The sequence below is a fragment of the Chinchilla lanigera genome, unplaced genomic scaffold, assembly GCF_000276665.1.
Source record: "Chinchilla lanigera isolate Chin_1 unplaced genomic scaffold, ChiLan1.0 scaffold00017, whole genome shotgun sequence".
Lineage (NCBI taxonomy): Eukaryota > Metazoa > Chordata > Mammalia > Rodentia > Chinchillidae > Chinchilla > Chinchilla lanigera.
In genome coordinates, this window is record NW_004955418.1 from 5111584 (window position 1) to 5138343 (window position 26760).

A 26760-nucleotide genomic window follows, 5' to 3' on the forward strand; every position below is an offset into this window, starting at 1 on the left:
CCATGAAAATTGAAATAGGTAAATCAGAAAAGCGGTGAAAATTTATGAGAAATTACAAATTACCTTGGCTCCTTCTTACTCAGCTGTATTACATTTTTTTGTGGCAGAGAATCTTGTGATTTTTGTTTCAAATCCTATAAAAGTAAACAATAATTTTTTATTTTACTTTAAACGTCAAACATCAAAACTGGCCATGTAACTGTATCCCACAGAAGTCTTGCAAAGGGCACGTAGGAAAAAATAATACTTTTTTCCAGCTACATAAAATATATCCAAATTCCAAGCAAATAATCTTGTGTACATGTATGTATGCGTATGTGGGCTCAGACTTCAAACATAACATGTGTTCCTGGTCTACAGTTCATGACAGTTATTCCACGGAGTAGTCAAATAAATTAAGGTTATAGAGACAAGCCTGCAAAAAGCTTTACTATTTTAATTTCATATTGTATGTTTCATATCCTTAAGAAACATGCAATCAATTCTTGCTTTTACTTTAACATGAAAATGTCTGTTATTTAAGCACCAGCCTACAAAATCATTCAAAGTACATCTGATTCCAGATGGGCAAATTCAAGTCACACATGAAATCACCAAATCCAAGATTTGTAAAAGATTCTAATGACAAATAAGCTACTACTTAAAATTATCAGTGCTGTCCCATGGAAAGGGAGCAAGGAAGGGAGTCAGCCTCTCTCTGAGCTGTTTTTCCTTGGTGCACAGCAGCACGTTCTACCTTGTAGGCACTTTCTGTTCTAAGAGCTCTTGCGGTCCTACTGGTATCACAGGCAAGGCACGTATCACCATGAGGGCCCACGGATACTAAGTAACATTTTCAAGGCCCGTCCAATCTGGGGCACGGCTGTGCTAATACTTTCATCACTGCTTTCAGTGCGATCCACAGCCCTCATGGACTTATTCTGAAACTAGAAGGCCATCAACAGGCAGAGTAAGAACAGATTCTAATTTACAATCATTCAAATATCAAGAAATTTCTAATGAAAACCAACCAAATAATTATAATGCCTAACTGCCTTACGATATTCTGTAAGTTCTTTGTTTCACTTTTCATGCTAAGATTTTGTCAGAAGAAACACGTACACACACACACCTGAAATCACGTGTAGATACACTTAAAAGAACACACAGATAATTTCTATAAAGTGACAAACGCTTTCAAATAATGTATAAAGCAATAATTATGTATCAGTCTCTTTTCATTAAGTTTGTCACTCCCTTTTCAAAGCCCAAAACAAACAATCATACATATTTATGATGAAGATAAAAGAGATTAACTAACCATCTCTAGGAAGGAATCAGAAGAGTAAGACTCGTATGTGAGTTTGTCCTTCAAAATAAGAAGAAATGCAGAATCTCCAATTATTTTCTCCAAACCAATTAACGAGTGAAAGAGTCTGTAAACCAAAATATTTATTAGTCTGAGAATATAAAAATCAGTATATAATATGTCCGTTTTTTTACTTGTGATCGAACCACCAGTACTCATATTTTATAACCACGAAGTAAAACCTAGAATGAATTTTTGACAAACTGGCTCTTTTTTCACCAGAACAAAGATTTAGGAAAAAGAATGCTTGACTGGAAAATATCACTTACAAGGACTCATTTAAAACAGAAAAATTGTGAACACACCTGAAACACAATAACTTCTTCAAACCGCTTATACTTTCTATAAATATCATACCAAATAATAAAAATACTCAGTATGATCAACCTAAGGCTATTTTTATATCTGAAGTGCCAAACAGATGTTTAAAAATCTTCATGGTCAGCTCTGGAATATAACGTCAGCACATCAGCAGCCACTGCTGAATCCCTACATACTGTGAAATATAGTAACTTGCTTGAAGCTTTTTTTCCTCTCAAATTCAGTTATGCCTCTTTAAAGCTTTAGAGACAAAGGATTCTTAAGGAAATGCATAATGAAGAAATTCTGTACAAAAATGTCATTCATCATGTTTCAATCAACCAGTAGAATGAATCTACTGTGCTCAGAGGTAGTTTTATCATTTTCTCTAATACAGGAAGCAACTTGGGATCTATGCCATAGAGATACTTTTTGGTCCCATGCAAAAACAAAAAAATCTGTAGCAGAATTAGAAAAACTTCTTTTTTGAATAGCATTAAGAGTTCTTTGAAACATGTACATAAGTGACCATGTTCAGTAAGTTATGAAATACATTTACAAATTAACTCTGTAAGTATAATACTAAGATCTCATGGATTTGGGTTCATGACACCATCCAGTGATATTTCTCAGTGTACTTAAATGTTGTCTAACAGTAATGTGTTCTCATCAGACTGAAAGACTTGCTAAATGAATGAATACAATTCTGTTATGGAAATAACTCCTTCAACCTAAATCTGTTTCTACATGGTAGCCTGAACCTGCAAAATAAAGGTCATTTTGGTCTCCAAAAAAATTTTGGTCTCCAAAATCCAACACCATACATGCATCGCAGTGTATTAAAGAGTCCCAGTTCAATTGAGGGCAAGCCATGAGTCAATATTTACATCCTACAAACAAATATGCAGCCTGCAAAAGCATTCAAAACTATGGCAGGGCATTTCCCAAATGCTTTCTTTGAATGTATAACGCTGTTATGTTAAAACAAACAAACAAACAAAGAAACAGCATGGTAAAGTAAGTTGGAGAAACACGAGGTACAGCAAAATCGTAAATGTTTAAACATTTCATCTATATAGGATTTCTCAGTCTCTCTGCTCTAAACATGCACTCATCCCATCAATATCTAACACAGTTCAGGGGAAGAAACTCACAGGGGAATCACAGTTTTCTAGTTTGCTGTCACTGCTGTTGTTTAAACAGATGGCATCACGTCTGTCACTCAACAGTTTGATACGTATGTTAGAACCCTCAGGCTCACCTCTTGTCCAGGCTCACCTACCACCATGAATTACAATTTAGGAATAACTGGCAGAGGCCCAAAGCCTTTCTGTGCCTGAACTCCCCGTAATTGTTTCTCCCAGTCTACAGAAGCCCCATTACCTAATTTATGCATAATGTACATTTTTTTCATGCCATGATTAAAATTAGCTTCCAAATGTGCCATGATGCATTCTTGTTTTCCAGGCTATAACTAGATAAACATTCCGCTTACCATTCAAAGCATGATTCTCAGAGTCACTCTAGGACAGCAGCAGAAGAAGCTAGAAGGAACTGAATTGCCTCTGACATTGAGGAGCTGTCATATCTGACCTGGTTAGCTGTAGATTTCTTTCACATGACATAAAAATGAGCAGGATAAGATTCATTCTGTTCGTGGTTGCCATTACCAGCAACCAATTGCAAACTCTCCCTCATACACTTGTTCTTGGAGACATTTCTGCCAATGTCTGAATGAACAGTAGTGAATAGTCCAGGTATAAAAGAGCAACCGATGCTAGCTGCCTCTTTTTACAATTCTGTAACCTGTGTTTTGAAATTTCCTCCTTAAAATGTCTGTGCTAATGAGGCAGTAATTGTTTATGACTTTTCCACTGAAGTGTGAAGCACTTGCAAAGCAAATTTACAAATGTCAAGTACAATTTGAGAATTACTATGTCTTTTCTTTCTCTGTAACATGCAATTCTGTATGGGGTTGTTTTTATAAGCTAAAAGCAATACAAAACATTTTGAACTATAAGCTTCCCAGGAAGGTCATGAGACAGAAAATGTTATGTAGAAAAAGTTCAGTGACCTGTACCAAAATCTCTTTAATATAGTAGCCAGAGAAAGCAAACGGGCAGGGAAAGAGAATGCCTTCTCCATATCCTATGCCCTGGTCTCATTCTAAGAAGCCTACTTCTAACCTCCCAATAAATCAGAAAAGCAGCACAAGGAAAGGAAAAAAATGAAGAATCTGACAATACTTTCAAAATGCTATCCATGATCTAGCTAATGAGTTTCCCACCTTCAGTCCAGCATAACCTCAAAAGATAGAACATAGTGAGGAACTTCTATCTGCCACAAAAAAATTGAAGATATTCAAGATACTCAACTGAATATACTTCTGAAGGAGTCAACTAATTGAAACCTGAAGCATGTCTTTTTTCCCCCTTATTTCTACAAAACCAGTAAAATATCTTAACTAAAAACTTAACTCATTATAGTTAGTAATATCCAGCTGTGGGTCAATTTTTTAATGCTGACTTTATGTGCTCTGTATACTTTTCACATACAGGACCAGTTATGATAAAGCAGCCTACTAATTTTTAAAAGATATATCATATTTTATATATTTATAAAAATATTATTATATACATTATTTTAGTAAGTTTTAATGATTTTAAAATATGAAGGTATGCCATTTTTGGTAGAAATGGGGAAGAAATAACAGCCTAAACTGTAGTGAAACAATAGTCAAAATTCCTTCTCTAATACGGGAATTCCCTCTGCACTGACCCTAATGAAAGGTCATTCAAACTCTGTTATGAAGATAGAGATCTCACCATCATAAAAGGGCAGTTTTTCATTATTGGGAAGCTTGACATACTAAGTCCTCTGCCTGAGCTAAAGCTTGTATTCACTGTTTCTGAAATTCTTCAAGGCAGAGAAGTTCTACCCCTCACTTCCCTGGCAGCTCTTCAGCTGGTTGAAGATGGTTTTAGTCACCAACACCAAAGTCAGCCTTATCCTTCCCAGTGGCTTATGTCATGCATACACGACACACTCGTTAGGTCCTTTTCTTTCTTAGCTGTTTCTTTTTTACTCTTTTCTGCCAATGCCCTTCTAAATATAAATCAAGAATCAAAGAACAACTAGATATGAAATTAGATGAAATTAAATTTCTGTACAATGAAGTGGAATTCTTTTTTTTTTTTTTTTTTTTTTTTGGTTTTTCTCCGGTACCGGGAACCGAACTCACGACCTTGCGCTTGCCAGGCAGGCGCTTTTTGCCGCTGAGCTAAATCCCCAGCCCTGAAGTGGAATTCTTTATCTCCCTGGATTTTAACCATAATTTATCCGATGCCAAAACCTTCCTCAAGAAGATAAACTCTAATTATCATACAGCACTTTGGAAAAAACAGGATCAGTTTTATAATAATGTTTTCCTACAGTTTTTGAAGAAATACTGCAATAAAAAGTTGGGACGGCCATGATGTTTCAGATTATTTCTTGAAAAATGCTATAAAAATTCAGTGATTTTTGCTATAGCAACACTTAGACGGAATATCATTATTAATATGTTCTGATACGCATTAAAAAGTCTCAAAATATAATAACATGACTCAAATTTCAAAACAATTTTTAAATACTATTTTCCTCTAATCACATTACCTGGTACCATAATCCACCACTACCCAATCTTTTGCAGTTCCTGTGATAGCGTCATGATGTTGAAACAGCCCCAAATTCCTTCTTGCTTCCGTCAGGGCTGCATAATACGGTGACGAAAGAAATTTATGTATCTTGTATTTCTGAGCTTGTTTCAGGGCGAAATAGTAAATAATTTCAGCAGCCCTAATTGCATAAAACAGTCATTAATTTTTCTTTCAAAACCAGTACTTTAGTTCATACTCTACAATGTATGACACTAACACTTTGAAAATACTGTATAGCTTTTAAACAATCCCAAATTTCCATATAAATAATTTACACAAAAGATACTGGTACCGAAAATGTCTATAACACTATCAGAGGTATTTATGTAATGTGCTGAAGTTGTCAGTCATCAAAGAACATCATGTTTGCACGGATGCTGGGTGGGTGTCCTTGCTCTAAATGATCATGCAAAGGAGCCAGCAGCTATGGGCGGCAAAATACATAGATTTCATGGTGGGGAAAAAGCCTAAATAAAGCAATAAGAAGGGAGCATGTGGGTCTGTCCCTTCTCCTGTCCAAGACCAACAGAAACGTGCAGGCCACAGCATCCCCAGAACCCCATCTGCACGCTCAGAGGACAGAGGCCCAGTAATGCATAAACTTCAGAAGGAGACACTGAGAGAATAAAAAAAGGCAGAAAACAGGGCTCACCAGAGCTCTGGGACAAGCATCAGTGTCAGTTTTGAATGACACACAACAAATACTGTTTATAAAAAAAGTAAAAAGGATGTCATTTTTATTTAATTCAAAGAAAAAATCTTTAGTGTAATAATAGCTTTGGGATATGAATGTGGGGCTTAGATTTCCACTTTTTATTATTTTGATCAAAAGAGATGGTTCCAGACAGGTTTCTTAAGAAATTCTAAAGGAGGAGACATGGCTGAATACAGCAAAAAGTGACAGGAGGCTCTGTATGCCAAATGTGTCAAGGACAACAGGGAGAAAGTCAAGGCAGCTTGAAATGCATCAAGATTCAGAAAAAAAGGAGATACTGGAAGTGCTGTTTTTATGAAAAGTAATGAACTCCTCTAACTTATAGAAATAAATAAAAGCGTAATAATCTCCACTTTAAAAATTCTAGCCCTTCCAAAACGATGGAATGAGAATTGCTGTATTAAAATTAAGTAAATTATGCATATGTCCACATACATCGATTACCAACATTCTTGGTTTTGAAAATACATTCACATATACAGATGTCACATAATAAACAGACTTTTAAAAAATACTTTCTTCTTTATACTTTATCTACATTTTACAAACAAGGAAGAAATATTACTAATTTCAGACAAAATTATTTCTAAGTAAACTAATACATTTGCAAATTCAAAAGTATTGTATCTCATTGAATCGTTTTGCTTTACAAAATTTTCAAAATATATTTCTAGCATAAACCCCTATGCCTAAAAGAAGTCCAGTAAATTAAAACATTCACAATTCTTTTTAACTAAAACATATTTTACACTTAAAGCTCACTAATTCAGTGGTCTGAACCTTAACACTATTTAGCACTTCCTTCACATAATCATAGGAAGTTCAGAATAACGAAACAGCTGATCATTTTATGCAATACAGCAAGATACATTTCTCTTTCATAGCTCAACAGCCAAAGGTCAGGCTTTTTAAATAATATTAAAGGTGGCACAATAGTAATGATAATAAAAACACACAAGTATTATACTGAGCACAGCTCTTGAAGAAACTAAAGAAATTCTTGATTTTCATAAAAATATTTTCTTAAATATATTGAGAACCCATGAATATATAAAAGGGGGTAGGTATGATCTAATGTGTTTTTAGCACCAAGATTCATCATGAAAAGGAATAATCCTGTGGGGTTATATGTAGAAAGAAGATATTTGGGACCCCTGTGCCCATTCAACTTTACATAAAAACTCAGATTCGGTTACTTAAAGTTGTGCTACCAACATTTAAATTAGTAAAAATTAAGCAAAATGAAAAATTTAGTTTTTCGTTCCCACTGGTCTCATTTCAAATATTCAGGGGTCTCATGTGGCCGCACCAGTCACTGGTCAGGTTTCAAGAGCACTCACTCACAGTTACCAGAGCAGACAGCGATGAAATAGAATCTATCACCGCAGAGAGTGCTATACGGCAGTGATTGAAGGTTATAATGCTGAGTGCTGGTTTAACGTTGTATATTTTCTATCGACTGCTACGCTCTCCTAGTCAGTTTATTTTTTTCAACCAATCACTCTGCCTGCCCTATCAATTCTCATCTCTTTCAAAGCTTGTTCTTCTAAGCAGGAAACTCATACCTATAGAAATGTGTTTTAAATAAAAAAGAACTGAGATGGAGCTTTTAATTTCTCCGACATATAAAATACATTAAGTTTAGAGTATGTGATTGGAGCCCCAGCTTTGGCTGCTGAGGCCCTATTTGCTTCTGTGAGATACTCCTATGTTTCCAACCATTCAGCCTGCCAGATTACTGCCTGCAGACACATATGATGGTATCACTGAACATTAATGTTAATATTAATAATACAGGTAAATTCATTAGAAAAATGTAAGACATGGAATACAACTCTGAGAAAATCCGATTAAATAAACTACTTTTCCTTTCTTCCAGAACAAAAATAGTAATCTGATTACCCTTTGAAGACACAGTTCTGATTTCATTAAAATTTCACAATTATATTAAGTACATCATAAAGCTACCGAAATCATGATTATGCAGAAGTCTCTAAAAAGGCTAAGATAACATAAGACAAGTGAAAAAGAAATGCAACTATCCAATGGTAAATGTACCTTAAATGAGATTCCATGATTCTATCCATTCGTTTGTAAAAGGGTCTAGAAGTAAAGTAGCCACTCCAGTAATCATCATCTCGGTCAGCGTATGTGAAGAAATCTCCACTTACAACAGGGAACCTTGAACGACCTTTCCTTCTCTCAGCTGCATCTGCTTTATCCAGGGCATCAAAATAGTCTGATAAGGTTCCGAACTGTATCTAGTGAAAAAAATCGTACAGGAGTTATACTTCAATTTCTATCTAAAAATAACTGACTTTCTACACTGAAAAGTTAATGAACATGTAAGTGAAAAGTTAATAATAAATATTTAAGGGATGCTTCCAAGGTAAGACGAAAATAGAGCGTAAATTTTACAAAAATCAAAAGCAAGGGGGAAGATACCATTGATCCTTTTACCTGTGGCAAGTCCCAAATTGAACTAAAAGAAATCTGTATGCCGAAGCATTTAGGACAAGAACTATGTAGATCTACAAATTTATGAAGATGAAAACCCCTTACATATCTTGAAAGTTTTAAAGGACCCAAGATGGAATGATCCAGATGAAAGATGGAAGCAGGAGTGAGAATAAAAGACACTGATTTTAAGCAAATGTCCAGAAGTCTGGAAGAACAGCTTTGTAAACTATAATGTACCTCATATACCATAGCAAATTCCCCCTGACCCGTCTTCCTATTTTGAGTCCTTACAATGGAGAAAGGTGTGCCTTTAAGTCATTTTAAAAGCGGACACATTTCCACACTGAGTAACACATTGAGAATGACAAGAACTACAGGGTTGAACGCTCAAATGAAGAGTCTTTCTGACTAATAATTTAAATAGCGAGTTCATAAATACATTTTTGAGTCCAAACTATTCTACGAATCAAAAAAAAGCATTATATCAGATTTGGTAAAAAAAAAATTAAAAGGCATTTTTAAAAATAGATTATCGAAAATGTGCTCTTTAATAGTAAGATAGTAATAATAACTTTATTACTTCTTCCTTACATATATAGAGTTTGTGCAAGAAAGCACAAGTCATTCTGATTCTGTACAGCAATGGCATGGGTTTAAATCCTATCTAGCACCACTTATCCCAGGTTTTGAGCATAGTACATAGTGTCTCTGTGTTACAGCAAATAGAGTTCTAAGTGAAAAGCAAATTGTATCATTATTCACAGAGCATACAATGTTCCTGATGGCCCAACATTTGTAAAGACTTACAAGACTATACTCAAATTAAACCAGATTCCATCCAATCCCTATCAAAATATCAAGCTTTTGTTTCTTTTGTTTTCTGGTAGACATTAAAAGTTGGCATAAATTTATACAGACCTACAACTGACTAAGAATAATCAGTGTAATGTTGACAAGGAAAACAGTAATTAAGTCAAATAGACAAATAACAATGAATAGAAAGTCTAGACACAGACCCATACAAATGTAGTCTTGCTCAAGATTAAGAACAAATATGACGTGGAAATACAGTGCGGGAAATTACGGTCTTTTCAATACATGGTGCTGCACACGCTTACACGCAAAAATTGTATCTTGATCCCTAATCTCACATGATCCAAGCACTCCATTCCAGGTAGATTAAAGACCTACATGGTGACAGTAAAACAATAAACCATCTAGGAAATAACTTCATAAGAAATGCTTTGCTCTGCTTTTGTCATTTTGTTCTGTTTTGTGATGCTAGAAAGAGAACCCACGGCCTTGTACATGACAGGTAAGTGTTCTAGCACTACAAAGCTATGCTCCATCCAAGAAACGAACTTTTGTGATCATGAGGCAAACAAAATATTTTTTACATGAACATGAACCATAAAAAATATGGTTATAACATTTAATTATAATTAAGAATTTCTGTTCATCGAAGACAGCATTCAGTGAAAACACAGACTACAGAGCAAGGGAAAATCTGCATAATTTTTAACCTGAAAAAAGACTCACTCCGAAATATACAAAAGAACTATAAATAGTAAAGAAAAGACAGACAACCCAATTTAATTTTAAAAATCATCAAAGCACTTAAACACGCACTTCACAAAAGAGTGTATATTTAATGGCAATAAACTTCAGAGGAACAGGCGCAATCTCATTAAGACCCAGGGAAACACAAAATAAAACCACTGTACCTATCAAAAACATAAAAATGAACGAAAAAAATCTGATAACACAAAGTCCGAATAAAACCTCACAGCAACAGAAACTGTCATAAAATGCAACAACTGATGAGCCGAATACCGTTTGGCATTATCTACTGAAGTTTAACAGCTACATATGCAATAGCCAAAAAATTCTGTCCCATTTTATGCCCACATAAACTCACACATGTGACCAGAACATGCCTGTTTTGCTCAAGCACTTTACTTATAACAAACAAAACCCAGAAACAACCTAAGTGCCTAACAATAATAAAATAAACTGTGGTATTCTCACCCAATGGATCCTAAACACACTGTTGGGCACTGGGGAGGAAGAACACGGATAAAACATACAAAGTGTGAACAAAAAAATCAGACACAGGGAAGTGCACACAGGGGGTTCCCTTCATGTAAAACTCAAGAACAAGGGACAGAAGCGAGAGTCTCGGCTACATTTGGAGGAGTTGGTGGTGGGTAGGAGGCAACCTAAAGGACTCTTCCAGGTGCTGTGGACACTCTCAGCTTGCTCTTTTTTTTTGAGACAGGGTCTCGCTATGCAGTTCAGGCTGGCCTTGAGCTCACTTTGCAGCCCAGGCTGGTCTGGAACTTGGCATGATCCTCCTGCCTCTGCCTCCCAAGTGTGCCATCACACCTGGCTTTAGCTTGTTCTTAAAATTGAAAATATTCTCTGTCCAGTAACACTTTACATACTTATGCATGCGATACTTCAACTTTAATAGTTTCAAAAGTTGTTCTAGTTGGCAAGCAAAGGCAGATATAGTAATAAAATCAGGATCTAATTCTTCAATTAGGTAGGAGACCAGACTCCAAACTATTTTGCTGAGATGTATGTAGTTGTAAGACAGCCACATATATACCATCTCTTGTGATCACATATCCACAGTATGTGATGAATATTACTTATTCACAACTAAGTTTCATCTCTCAGGTGAATACAGAGATGACTCAGAGTCCCTAAACTCAGAGTTCACAATCTGGTAGGTATTTAATTGTAAATATCTTGAATAAATTTGGTATTTTATTTAAGCTGATCCAATATTAAATAAACGTGAACTCTTACTACAAAAACTGTGGTCGTCTCCTCCTAATGTCCTACACAGTGGTATCACTTTCCTCCTCCAGTATTTTCACAGATCTTCTGTCATACAGGTTAATACATGAATATAATAAATATGTGGACAATTTTTTTCATAACGGAGAAAAACAGACTCTAAGATGTATTTTTTTTAAAAAATCTTAGCGTATTGACAAAATGCAAAACTATGTCTTGTATTTAAATCTTGACCCAGAATTTGTTTCTATGAGATCAGGAAAAGTGGATACTATCTAGCTCTATGATATTATCAAATTATTGGAATTGTATGTGATACTATATGATTGTGGTCTTAAAAAGAATCTGCATCACTTCAAGAAACATACTAAAGTAGTCACGGATGAAACTACACAAAATCTGAGATCTGGGCTGAAATGACCCTCAGAGGGGTGAGACAGCAGTGGGACACAGCTGAGAAAAGAGCGCCCCCGGGTTGATGGATGTCAGAGCACAGCCCGGGATATGAAGAGGTCATCATCTGTGGTATTCTAAGAACTTTAGGGTACAGTTTAAATTTTCTACAAGTTAAAAAATTTAAAACTTAAAAATAATAATCACAAGAAAATTATTAATTTCAGGAGTCATCTCACTTAAGAAAAATGCCAATGCATTCTCTGGACACGAGACATTTGCAAAATTCAAGATGTGTTCATCTACAAATGCCAGTCGCACTACTAAATCACAAAGATGCAACCATCAGAAAGAAACTATTAATAGACTTTCAGTGCTGGCAGAAAAACAGGACATCCCTGAAATATGAAAAGCACAACTTAATTGGTACACATTTTCAATTACATAAAAGTAATACCTTTTTAATCTTCAAGAAATGGTAATAGAATGTCAACTCTAGAAATGGAATTACATTATAAGCTTATTTTTCTCTGAATGAATTATACTTTTTACATAAGAATTACATATTCTAAGGTATTTTGAGGTACAGGACAAAGGAATTAAAGATACTGTGTTATAGCTTCATTTAATAAGGGTCAACTTCAGATACAGCAGCAGAAGTGTTTGATTATTACCTTTACATTTAACTCAGTCTGAGAATTCATGTAATTAAAAAGTTGCTCATAATTCCTGAACTGTAAATCCCATTCTGAGTATTCACTGTAGCGAAAATCATCTCCAAGTGGAGCCAGAACAACTTTGGTACGGAAAAGCTTGGACTTCTTTCGGTACTGGTCCAGAAGCAACTCAGCCCTACAGAAAGAAGAGAGAAAATGTGAATTATATTAAGAAAAGGCCAACAGCACAACTTAACAAGAAAGTATCTAAAGTACTATATTACAAGAAATCATTGTACACTCTATATTTTAGATTAATGTTTTATATAAGGGAGATTTTTAAAACTGCCATATAGTATCCATTAAAAATACTCATATATTCTTATCCCTGGAGAAACCCATAGTTTTCCAATGGTTTATCTTTAGAGAAACATGATTATAACCAACTTCTATCACTTTCTTGAAGGGAACAGTTGATGATTGATTGTTTGATCAATCTTGCATGTCTATATTTGTTTTCCTGAGTAACCACTTTGAAGATATCAATATGTAATACAACAACCATTGTTAATTTCCTGTCACCTTGTCTGTATATCAGTATTGCTTGTATTGTTGTTGTGCTATTTTGTAAATGGATGTCTGTTTGTTAATATGTTTTCATTCTTTTATTTTTAAAATAAAATTTTTAAAAAGTACATAATGATTAAGGTACTAGTGCCTTCCTAAAGCCCAGGCATAGCAACTGGACCCCAGATAGCCCACATTTTAAAATAATAAGGATTTCTCAGCTATATCAACTTTGATGTTTGATTTGCTTTACTATTTCTTTGCCTAATTTAATCTAAAATTTTAATAACCCAGTTAAATAGAAAACAAGCACATTCAGCAAGACCAAAAGGCATAAACCTTAACCTGTAATATGTTACAGAACAGTATTTTCTCTCTCAGGAAGAATACCCATTCACTACTAACTCAGGTCATCAGTAATCTAATTCGGTACCCGTGACCAAATAATGCTCACGAGTTAAATAAGCTATTTTGATTTCTACCTCCTTGGGCTTAACCCTTGACTCAAAAGATTAAGACCAAAACAAGCAGAACGAGCCAAACACAATGTGCTTATGTAATCAACACCTTTTATCCTTCATATTCTGATTTTCTAAAAACATAAAAAAATCTACCAGGAAATACCGAGTTGGGCACCATTTGAAGAAGTCTGAGAATAAGTATAAATTGAGAGAAAAGTCTTGTGAAAATGAAATTAAACAACCAGGTGAATACCAGGTTATTTGCTGTGTTTAATGACAATCATGTTTTTTACCTAATATTCCAATTTTCACTTTAAGGTTCATCCAAAAGTAAATTTCAAATCACAATATTAGATCACAATATTAGAAGTTATGAAACTAACTCCAGTCGGGGATGGTGGTGCACACCTGTAATCCCAGCACTAGGGAGGCTGAGGCAGGAGGATCATTGGAAGTTTGAGACCAGCATGGACTACAAAGTGAGCTCAAGGCCAGCCTGAACTACATAGTGAAACCCTGTCTCAAAAAAAACAAAAACAAAAACAAAAAAAAAAAAAGTAACTCAAGACATTTTTGTAAAAACTATGAAAAAATTTTAACCAAATTTATAATTCAATGTTCTTTTTAACTTTATATATTCTGAGTCTGCTTTGCAAATACCTGTATTAAATTTTACCAATAATTTAGTAGCCTGCTAAGTAAAATATAAGAAGTGTTTTTTATATAATACATAACGCTTAGTTTTCTGAGATTGGCATTTGTCACAGTACTGTATTTAATCTCCACTATTAACTTACTAGCATCTCACATTTACCAAAAAGTATATTAGATTACTACTTATAATAAAAAACACACATCCTAACCACAAAGAATTAAGACCAAAAGAAATGAAAGTTAAAAAAAATCAAGTATGTTAACTACAGAGGAAAGACATACTGTGATTGCATGCCTAAGGGGACACTGGAACACCCAAAGGAAACGGCTGTCTAACCTTAAAGTGGTTTCCTATCCCTGACCACCTGAGCAGAACGAGGAGCAGCACAGATAGCTGTAAATACAAACACGGTGTGCTCACGTAGACAGGTCAGGGACCTCTCCGCTCCCTGCTTCCCTTTCCACTACACTTTCTACAACATAATATATGGGTTTATTCTCTTAGCTTGACTATCTAACCCCAGAAACAGGCTGTTCAGAGCTCCCTACTTGTTCTCGCTGCTGTACGATCCAAGCAAGTGAAACCAGGTAGAGCTCGGGCGTTGGACAGTTTTGCAAAACAACTGTGAGATCAGACTTCAATAAAAGGGCTGCATGCCTTCAAGAAGGCTGCCATCCTAACACACCTTTGGGGCTGCTACAGTGAAGAGCTCACACCAGATCATTCTAGTTATAATCACGAGGATTTAATGAAGGTAAAAAGACTCACTCTTACTTTCTTCTTCGTGCACACTTTTTAAAAAGTAACTTCTTTTTGTACTACACAGACTCGACAGTGCAGAGATAATGATTTAAAAGGCCACATCATATTCCTAGCAGTTTAGAGATATTACTATTCCAATGCAATGGTTTATTTTAATGCATTCTATACCACTAATATTTTAGGAAAGAAATTAAACTTCAGAAGCACCAAAATTAGAAACTATGGCATCTTGGTTCAATGAAACACTTCCTTCATTAGCACCCATTTCTTCTAAAGAAGTGAATCATTCTTCCGATTTTTATTTCAATATATTTACATATAAATATTCCTAATTAAAGTTTTTTGTAAGTCAAAAACATCAGAAAGACACAAAGATACGTATTCATCGGAGCTGGACCACATCCACAATGACTGCAATAGGTAGTTACACGCTTTACGTGTTCCATTTCAATAAATGTGTTTTTGCAGGGGAGTTGCTTTTCTTACCAATTTGTACAATGGGGACCACAAGTTTTATTATCAACAAAGGTATATGAAATCAATCAAACACAGTAGAAAGCTTTTCTAATGAGAGCAAAAGAGATGGTAAAAATAGTTTATTATAGGTTAGCCATTGTATATTGATCTACTATTGTTCATTTTCCATTAAATTATAACACATAATAGGTATAGTCAAGGCTTCGGCACTTTTCAGCTTCTTCAGACCTGGTTTGAGTGAGTACCTTGAACAAGGATAATGCTGGCTGCTGGCGCCTATTTATTCAACCTTTCAGCGACGCACACTTCAGTAGCTACTTTGTTCATGACATTATCTTATGAAATACGTATTTTCATACCTGCTGTGGACATTTGCAGAAGATACTACTTCTGGGACTATCCCCCAGGGACAACCAAATCTGCCTCCAGGAAGCCTTTTAAAATCAAACTGGCAGCATATTTTAGGATCAGGCCCACAAGTGTGAGGGATGTCATAGCTGTAGAAGGGCATCATGTGGCATAAAATATCGGTGACAGATCCCAGGTCTAAAATAAAGAGCCAACAGAAAAACTTGCATGTACAAAATGTTTTCCTCAAAACTGTTTAAAATGCTCTTACTTTATACATGTATTATGCAACCTCTACCCTAAGTGGACAGTCTAACTACTATTTCACATACTCCAGCAGTTTTTAACAACTACCAGTCTGAAGAAATACACATCTCAGCGCATATTTATCTTTTCTACCTAAACACCAGAGACAAAAGAGCCCTTTCATGAACCAGCAACTGCTGACCTGGAAGGAAACATCCTGGGCAGAAGGAAAAGTTACAGTTGCCTCATCCAAAGGCATGATCATGTCCACCCTGACTGCCAGTTCTTGCCACATCTGTCCCCACAGCTGGCAACAGGACACACTGATAGGCCACTGCGTTAGATGTAAAAGCTGAGCGAGATGAAGAGAGGAAAATGGGGAAGCGAAACAACAAAAGAAGGCTGGGGATGGGGGTGCTGTGAAAACGCTGGACGAAGGTTTGCTGCCCCTGTCACTGAGGAGAGGAAGCACGGCACAGGAAAGATCAGTCTCTCCTGACGCTCACCAAGAATGAGGCAATGGATGTTTCAGCACAAAGGCACACAGGAAAAAATAAAGTCATATTTGCAAACAAAAAAGACACGGAAAACAAGTAGTGATTACCTGTGGAGAACTGCTTCTAGTTAAAACCCCACTGTCAGCATGTGTTCGGACCACTGCCCTGAGAAGCAGATGTCTATCACGAAGTAAAACTAGAGGACTTAGCTAGCAGATAAAAGTCGTTATCCTGAGCTGTAAGTATCTCCCCTCACTCTCATGCATGCGTTTCTAATTTCTAACAATGGATAGGTACTGTTTTTATAATAAAAACAAAAAAGCGATATGTACATTTTTAAAAGTAAAAATAACCGCTCCATTAAGAACACACAAACAAGCTCAACATAATTTGAAAACACCTTTCAACAGGCAATGTGTTCAAATTTACCAGATAAATGCTAACATTTTCCAGTTTTAAACACTTAATTAAAATAATTACCACTTCTGCTGCAAATGCTGAACCTATTAAAACCTGAATGCTTCTGCATCCTGGGTGCACAAGCGTGACACTCTGGGTGCTGGTCACTAACGTTTGTTGTGTGCAAAGGTTGTCACATGTACCAGAACTTCCTCCTCCTTTTTCCTAGGGATCAAGACATACCCAACAACTTACTACCTTTCCCAACACCATATTTAGCAGCTCATTTCTACATTTAATTTTATCTATCGTATTTAGTTGTATATGTATTTTATCAAATTAGACTGTAACTTCCTGTTAGGTAAGAAAGTTCTCTATATTTCTTCCTAGTCCAGTATTAAATACATAAAAGTACTCCAGAATTTCTCACTGACATTTATGGGCAATCTGAATGTGGACAACTGTTTAAGCAGGATTCAAATTAACAATCCTTTGTTTTCTAAATGATCATGTTCTTTTGCATTTGCTCAAACTATGCAGGATGAGACCCCCCTACAAACTCTTGTCCTCCCTACCAGTTTAATTTTCCAGAACAAAATACTACATAACTAATTGCTTTTCTTAATTAAAAAACAGAAGTACATATAAGGAAACTGCCATGTAGATTTAAAAACAATTTTTTTTCTGAAACACTTAAGAGATCAAGATTATACAGGAGAGTAAGTATGATGCAATTCAGTAATTTCCCAACATTATTTTAGCAACAAAATTCTTCTTCAGATGAAGTTTTACTGGTAGGTCAGGGTCAGGAAATGAGAATGGTGCACCTCTGGAGTTAAACCTCTGCTCCCCAGCACTTGTCTGTCTTTTCACAAATGGCTTCACATCTATCTCTAGGCTTCCATTTCTTCACCATGAAAAAGGGATACGAATAGAACCCATTTAAACAATAGTTAGACAGGCTAAGTGAGCAGGTGGAAATCAAGTATACAACATAACTCATGACTCATCATAAAGGCTTGATAAATAAGCACAAATAAGTAAACATCTATAAGGACATAAGCACAAATAAAATGTAAGGTCTTCTGAATGAACTGGGCATTGGTAAACACAAAGGTCTCCCAAGAAAGAAGCCTCAATCTTGTTCCGTCTGCCTCAAAAAAGATCTACAGAGGTACGTTCTTGAAACACCTGTGTGCACAACGAACACAGAATACAAACAGATAATTCAGACAACCTGAGGTCTCTCACAGCAAGACAGAATTAAGGTTTCTAAGAGCGATCTCTTCCAACATGTCAAGAGAAGACAGGCAAAAGGAAAGAACACTGTCAGAGAACCACACTAATGACTGGATATTGGTTCAGTTCCAATTTGCATGTTCAAATTATGATTTGACTGTGTTCTGTAAACTAGAAGCAAGTGAAAGTGTTATTTGCACAATACTAACTGCTTCTATTAACTCACTTCCTGTAGGCATGCAAAGATCTAAAATAGTCTACAGAAAAATGTCAGCATCATTGTTTGAAAGAATCTTGACACAAGTACATTGGAAAATAACTGCAGTATAACACTGAGTATCTTTAGGGGATCTGATTTTCAAGACAGACACTCTGAATAAAAGCTATAAAGTTAAAACACATGTGAAAGAATATCTAGGTCAAACAGGATCTTCAGCTTTCATCAAACTCTACATACCCCAATTCTGTCTCCAATAAAATTCCAACGTTTTAAGCAAAGCAAAGTGTTTTTTAACTGCATAGTGAACTCTCTGGATAAGCATGTGTGAAAATCCAGCACGTTTCAGAAGATAAGCCATTGTTGGTGAATGTCCAAAAGGATCAATGGCCCAACCGGACCTAGGCTTCACTCCTGTTGATAAAAAAAATAAGCATTATTTTTTAGAAGCGATAAATAAAAAGAAGTCACGACACATTCAGAGCCATCACAGTTCCACAGTCTTCTGCATCAAAAGATAAAGGATCTAGTCAGCATACTCCTTGCCAAATACTCCAAGCAGGACTCCCTGAAGGGAGAAATCTGCCCCTGCATGTCCACCAAGGCAGGGACTCTTACTGAAATCAACCAGCTGAAGCTGATAGGCACTCTGCCATCTCACGGCTATTACACAGCCACTGCATTAACTGGACAGGGGGAAACTAAAAGCACCAGCGCCCTGCCCCAAGGTCCCCCAGCACGGCCATCTGTGACGTCAGATAAACCAGTGACTCGTAGTTCAGTCATTTCAACCTATACTTCCCACTCCCCAAATCAAAGATGTTTCAGTCTATGTTTTTACACCTAGCAACAGCTCCAAATTGTCGTATTTTATGGTAGTAGAATTGACCAAAGTCACTGATGATCCTATTTCCCTCAATTTTAAGACATTTTGATACTGCTGCTTTTACTCTACCTAATAGGTAAATGGAAACATTCACTTCTGATCACGCCAATTATAAGAGCCATCAATCAAAGATATCTATTCACAGAGGATAAAGTGTAAAAAAAAATACGTAAGTGCACAGGTTAATGAGACAAGATTATTCATCTTGCATTCTACAAACCATGTCTTTTCAGTTATTCAGGATTCTCACACAAAGCTCTACGTACAATCTACAAACTGACACATTCTCATGTACATTTTTTATTCAAACATTTGTTTTGCACCTCTCACACATTTAAGATTATAAGAGGCCCTACCATTACAAAAATGAGTTGACCCTGATCTCGACTCCAGTTGTAGCCTCTAGCAATCAGATAAAATGCAGAGTAATACAGAAAACAGCAGAGAAAAGAACTCTGCAGACTACTACTAAAGTGCCAGGCGTGGTGGCGCACGCCTGTAATCCCAGCACTCAGGAGGCTGAGGCAGGAGGATTGTTGAGAGTTCAAGACCAGCCTGGGCTACAAAGTGAGCTCACAGCCAGCCTGAATGCAGAGTGAGACCCTGTCTCAAAAAGACAAAAAAAAAAGACTACTACTAAAGACCAACGCACAGATGGGAAGCGAAGGAAGGGGAGTGAGGAGGCAAAGTCAGAACCCACACTAGATCAACAGCATGCACTGAAAACTCAGGAAGATTGTGTGGCAAAATTTAAAGAACTGATCACAGAAGATTTGTGCATTTCACAATTATACTTTCAAAAACTGTAAAGAAATACTGAATCTAATTTAATAATGTTGTTTCTCTGTGATGGTGTGTGGACTTTACAATTCTGAAATTACCTTTCCTATATTGAGAAATATTCCTAATACTGAGAAAATGAAAACAGACCCACCAAGATTTTCACAAAGAGAAAAAAACCATAAACCACAAATATGGAAATGTGAGAAACTAGAATGTACCCTATAAAATTATATTGGAATAGGAGATAGCATTTTTAGTATATTAATATAGATATTTTTAATATACATAATACAGAAATAAAAATATATATGCATATACATAGGAATACACACTCATATATATTCTCTGTCTCACACATACACACTTCCCAGGTCAATGCCCTGGAAGGTTTACATGCAATAACATCTCAGTACCCACAAGCACAACTTAACTCCCAGGTCGTGGCCTCTAAACACCATTCTTCATTAAAGAGAACCTGAAAGAAAGGGCTGAGAGCTGAGGTCAGGAAAGTACACGGTAAGTCCTGAACTTATTCTTGGGTCATAAAGTAAAGAAATGTTCATGGCATCGTAAGGACATATTAAAACAGTTCAGAAACCTGAAGAAAACAGACATTTCACAAGTGTCTATGTCAAGCTGATAAAGGCCATTTATAATAGAATTCCTGTCAACATCATATAAAATGGGGACTTTCCCCCTAAAGTCAGGAACAAGACAAAGTCCACTATCACCACTTCTGTTCAACCGAGTCCCAGAAACATGAGCCAGATCAGGCAAGAGAAGTAAAAGGGATATGTAAAAGAAAAGAAGTTCAAGTATCATTATTGGCAAATTACATGATCCTTTACTTACAGATCGCCAAAAAATTCCACTGAAAGTCTCCCAGAATTAACAGTATGTGTCAGGATACAAAATCAATACACAATAATTAATAGCATTCCTGTACAGTAATAATGAACTTACTGAGAGAGAAGCTAGTCATACAACACATTCACAGTGGCATCAAGAAAAATTAAATATTTGGGAATTATCCTTAGCAAGGAAGTGAAAGACTTCTATAACAAAAATTACATCACTTGAAAAAGGAGACTGCAGAGGAATGGAAAATGGAAAGATAGCCCCTACTCCTTCAGAGGCACAGCCAATATCATCAAAACTGTCATATTTCCCAAACTGATAAGCAGATTTAATGCAATCCCCATCAAAATACCAATGGCATTCCTCACAGACCTAGAGATAAGAATCCAAAACTTCATATGGAACCAGCAGAAAACCAGAGGACCGAGAGCAATTCTGGGTAACAATAGCAAAGGAGCACACATCACAAGCTCAGGCTGAAGCTGTATCACATGTCTACAATGATAAAATAGCACAGTACTGGTACAAAAACAGACATGGGGATCAACAGGACAGAACAGAGAAAGCAGAAACAACTCCAGATACCCCAGTTCAGCTACTTGATCTTTGAGAAAGGGCCCAAAGACTACACTGGAAAAAAATGATAGCTTCTTTAATAAACGGTATGGGGAGAATTGGATATCCACCTGCACAAGATTGAGTCTAGACCCACACATCTTACTATGTACTAAACTAAAATCAAACTGGACCAAATACCTAAATGTTGAAACTCCTGATAACACAGGTATAGGCAAAGACTTTCTGAACAAACTCCACTTGCATAAGAAATAAAACTGAGACTCAACAAAAGGGATATATCAAAATAAAAAGCTTCTGCACAGCAAAGGAAAAAAACAACAGAATGAACAACGTACAGGATGGGAAAACAATTCTTTCCAGCTATTCCTTGGACAGAGGACTAATGTCTAAATACAAAAAGAACTAAAAACAAAGCCCCCAAAATAAATAGCCAATCAAAAATGACCAACTGCAATGCACAGACATCTCTCAGAAGAAAGAGTACGATGGCCAATAAATACATAGAAAAATGTTCAAGATTGTTGGCCATTAGAGAAACACAAATTAAAACAACACAAAGATAGCAACTGACTCAAGAAAGCAAATAGTAACAGACGCTGGCAAGGCTACAAGGAAAAAGAAACTCTTGTTGGTAAAAATGGAAACTAGCACAATTTCTATGGAGATTCCTCAAAAGATTAAAAATACAAATTATTTGACTTAGCGATTCTTTTTCTTGGTATCTCCCTGAAAGACTTAAAGTCATCATATTATAGTGATACATGCAGACCCATGTTTATAGAAGCACGATTTAGAACAGCTAAACCTTGGAAATAATTTATATCCTTATCAACAGATGAATGCATAAAGAAGATGTGGTACTTATACACAATGGAGTACTACTCTGCCATAAAGAAAGATAACTTTGAGGCATTCATAGGTAAATGGATGCACCTTGAGCCCATAATGTCAAGTGAAATAAATTAGACACACAAGTTTAACTATTGCATGGTTTCTTTTATATGAGAAACCCAAAATGTAAATGAAGAGCAAAATAAAAGATAAAGAATAGGAAGTAAGGAGACCTTTTTCAAATGGGAAGGGGAACAAGGGATAAAAGGAGGAGCATGTAGGAAGAAAAGGGGGATTTTTAAAACAGAACTGAGGAAAAAAGTAGAAACAGAATTTTTGCAAATAGGAAGGGAACCAAGAGTTGGAGGGATGGGGAGGGTGGGAGGAAAAGAGACCAAGAGAAGAATCAAGATGTGCTGTGTACATGAACAACCTACCCACAATACATGTAATCATTACATCCTGCAAACAAACCAATGCGAAAGACAAGTTAGGAGAGAGCTTGAAGGGTCTTCCACTAGGCAAGTCTGGGCCAAACCAAAACTGATCATAAAACTAGGTAATCGTAGTACAGGATTAAACCCCAATTACTACAACAATGCCTAAGTCCACACAATAGCTAAGAAATAAAAAAGGGAAATGCTTCCATTTACTACAACTCCAACTAGCAATTACAAAAGGAGCAATGGAATTCTTAGAAAATCATCAATGGATGCTAATACTGAAACACTGAAGTTGGCTGAGGAATGGGTCATTTACCCATTCATTAAGGATCCCCACAATCTATTAATTAGAAAGGGGAAAAATTTGAACAGTACAATTAAGACACCTGGCAGACATACCTTATAAACTGATCAAAACTAGCATTACCAACTGTTATGGTGTAGACGTCTCCCCAAAGCCTCATGCACTTTTAGATGGGGCTTATCAGAGGTAGCTGAATCTAGACTTTGTGACGATTCATGGTCCGATGCTGGGATTAAGGGTGTGAGTGCTACGTCAGCCCTAGGGCAGGTAGCCTGCATACAATATAAGGGAGGGAAAGAAGCTTGCTGCTCATTCTCCCTCCTCTCTCTTGCTTTTGGTATCTTCTGCTACCATAAACAGTTGCTCCTCTGCCACATCACCCTGCCTTAGAGCTAGCAGACTGTGGACTAAAATCTCTACCAACTGTGAGCTAAATAAACCTTTCCCCACTTTAACATTGGGTGTTTTTTCTCAGCAACAAGAAAAAAGTAAATACCACACCAACACTGGGACAAAAACAAACTACATACCTCATGATAAAATGCACTAAGCACACTAGAACAACACTGTAAAGACCCTAACAAGACAGACAGATAGGAAGGGTACATCAAGAACCTAACGTAATCATAAGGAAACACATGAATTCAAACTGAGAAAAAATGGACCTGCAGTCTTTAAAACTATTGAGGTCAAGATCCCCACAAAAACCTGAGAAACTGTTTTTAAAAGGAGGGTAGGAAAGTGGCACATTTAGGGAAAAGTGTAGTATTTTAAAAATCCCAAACTTTATAAATAAATACATTCAGAAAATTCCAAAGTATTATGTTATGTATCACAAAACAGGAATACATAACCAGCAGGCAGGGAGGAATTTTTCTCATTTTCTGCTAACACACATTATTTTCACCGATTTTCCCACATTAAATACATACTGTTTGTATACTATTGTTTAAAACAAAGATTCTCACATATAGTTCTTATTTTATATCTTAAGTAATTAAAATGTTGATTTCTAATAAGATAACTTTTAATTTATATTTTAGATATAAATTACATTATATCAACAATCATGGAGAAATTCTTAGCATTATCAAAAAAACTTACCTCCAACAAAAGATCCTGCAGGCATAAAATTTTAGCAGTATTTCTTTTCAAATACACATAAAATTCATAGAAAATAAGGAAGGATACAATGCTACCCAAATACTATATTGAGTTTCATAAACCAATAAATAATTCATATGAATGCAGCACATTAAAAAAGAAAGCTAATCTCACTTATGAAAATGGATATAAAAATCATAAACAAAAAACACTAAACAGATTGAACTCAATAGCACCAAAATCAAAAGGGATTTATCCTGGGAAGTCAATGACTTTTTAATTGAGCAAACTGTGATCACATTCATAGAACAAATTAGAAAAACCACATAATGCTAAAAGATGTCTGAAAGAATTCCAGTCATATTCAATATGTATTTCTAATTGAAAAGTACTAAAAAAGTTTAACACTATAAAACATCTACCATAAAAAAACAAATAATGCTATTCGGTATAGCATTATTTATTTCCTTTAAAAATATAGAACAAGAAACTGGTGGCACATTCCTGTAATCCCAGCACTCAAGAAGCTAAGGCAAGAGGATTACCTAGAGTTCCAGGCTAGCCTGAACTACACAGCAAGACCCTGTCTCAAACACTCCCCTGAGGGAATATATATATATATAGCTCCATATATGAAGAGGAAAGAGAGAAAGAACAAGAAAGGCACTGTGTCATTATCATATATAATTGTTATATTTTTTAATATTTCAAACAAATGGTCTAAATTATATATACATATATATTTATATATAATTATATTACAAGTGGGGTATATGTGTATATATATATTTTTAAAAAAGAGACAACTTTTTCTCACTTATTTATTTCAAACCGATGAGGCAATCACTCTACCATTGAGCTATTCTCACACCTACAACTTTTTTTGAACATATTACATATTACTATAACAAGAAATGATACAAAGTATTACTAATAATGAGAAGACTGAATAAACTTGCTAAATAGAAGATTTGTATAATCATACACATACAAATCAAAAACATTTTTATAAACTGGTATTAAATTGTTAAGAGACATGAAGACAAAAAATCCTAAGCTGAGAGAAAATATTCATAAAGCATGTATGTGACAAAAAGCTTATAATCAGAACATAAAAAGAATACGTGCAACTCAAAAGACAAAAATGTAATCAAGAAAAAGGGTAAAAGATTTGGAAAATTCTAACTATGATGTATCACTGGCCAGTCAGCACCAGAAAAAGTATTCACTATCAGCAGTCATCAAAGAAATGCAAGTTAAAATGACAATAAGTATCACTATATATCCACTAGTGGAAAGGCATTATTTATTTCCTTTAAAAATACAGAACAAGAAACTGGTGGCACATTCCTGTAATCCCAGCACTCGAGAAGCTAAGGCAAGAGGGGTTACCTAGAGTTAGGACAAAACAATAAAAACTACTGGCAAGAATGTAGAACAACCTGAATTCTAATTCATTGCTGGTGGTATAAAATAGTAAAACCACTTTGGAAACCTCTTTCCAACTTCCCATAAAGTTAAACATACATCTATCATACAACCGAGTAAATCTACTAGTATTTATATACAACATGCCTACAGAAAGACCAGTGGATAAGTTATTATTGCAGCATGACCCCTGATAGCTAAAAACTGAAAACAACCCAAATGTTCAAGAGGAAGCTGGGTAAGCAATGAAACACTATCCAGGTACAAAGAATGAGTTACTGACACACAAAGACTTCCAGAACTGTTTCACAAAGTGACAAGAGTGATGGAACAAACGTGTCTGAACTGAGGGAAGGGCATTTTGAGGGAAATTAATGGTATTGAGTCTTCTACTGTAATTATCTTCTAAATTTAAAGATTCACCATATTTTTATCACATTCTGTACAATAATCAAAGCATTTTGCTACTGCCACAAAGAGAGAGACATAAGTCAATGAATAAAGATTTCAGACAGACAGCCTCACATTTATAGCAAACTGTCAGCAAGAGCACCAGGACAATTCAATGAGCAAAGAGTCATCTTTTCAACAGGGACACTGGGACGACTGACTAGTAACATGTAAAAGAAAGAATATGAAATCTTACCTCATATTACACAGAAAAGCTAACTCAAAATGAATCACATTTCTAATAAGAGAACTAAAACCTTTAAACTATTAGAAAAAAGACAAATAAATCTTCATGATCTTGGGTTAGAGAATAGTTTCTTTCTAGGACATCAAAGCACAAGTGACAAAAGAAAAACAGGTAAATTGGAGTTCAAAACTGTTTTTTTGTTTGTTTGTTTGTTTTTCTTCCGGTACCAGGAATCGAACTCACGACCTTGAGCTTGCCAGGCAGACGCTGTGCCGCTAAGCTAAATCCCCAGGCCCTGGAGTTCAAAATTGAAAGCATTTCTGGGTACAGCAGTGTATACCTATAGTTCCAGCTACTTGAGAGGCTGAGGCAGAAAAATGGCGGAGGCCAAGAATTCAAGACTAACTTGAACAGGATAGTGAGACCTCACCTCAAAAAAAAGAAATTAAAATTGTGTGTATCAGAAAACACCGCCAAAGAGAGGAAGGAACCACAAAATGGAAGGAAAATATTTGCAAATCCTTACTTGACCAGACATTTACCAAGAATCTATAAAGAACTCCTAGAAGGCAACAAAGAAAGACAAGTATCTCTTAAAAATTAGGCTAAGGATTTGAGTAAACATTTTTCCAAAGATTTGTAAATAGCTAACATACACACAAAA

The 26760-nt window shown here is 35.7% G+C and overlaps 1 protein-coding gene across 1 annotated transcript in view; it reads right to left on the bottom strand.

The window, feature by feature from the left end:
- Positions 1-26760, bottom strand: part of Man2a1 (mannosidase, alpha, class 2A, member 1) — a 163385-nt gene that overhangs the window by 83622 nt on the left and 53003 nt on the right. Inside the window, exons 6-12 of the mRNA XM_005382174.2 lie at positions 18484-18657; positions 15657-15843; positions 12394-12571; positions 8120-8322; positions 5303-5485; positions 1301-1415; positions 64-134 (exon numbers count right to left, since the gene is read on the bottom strand). Of these exons, the coding sequence (XP_005382231.1) occupies positions 64-134; positions 1301-1415; positions 5303-5485; positions 8120-8322; positions 12394-12571; positions 15657-15843; positions 18484-18657 (1111 nt within the window). The remainder of the gene's footprint in view (positions 1-63; positions 135-1300; positions 1416-5302; positions 5486-8119; positions 8323-12393; positions 12572-15656; positions 15844-18483; positions 18658-26760) is intronic.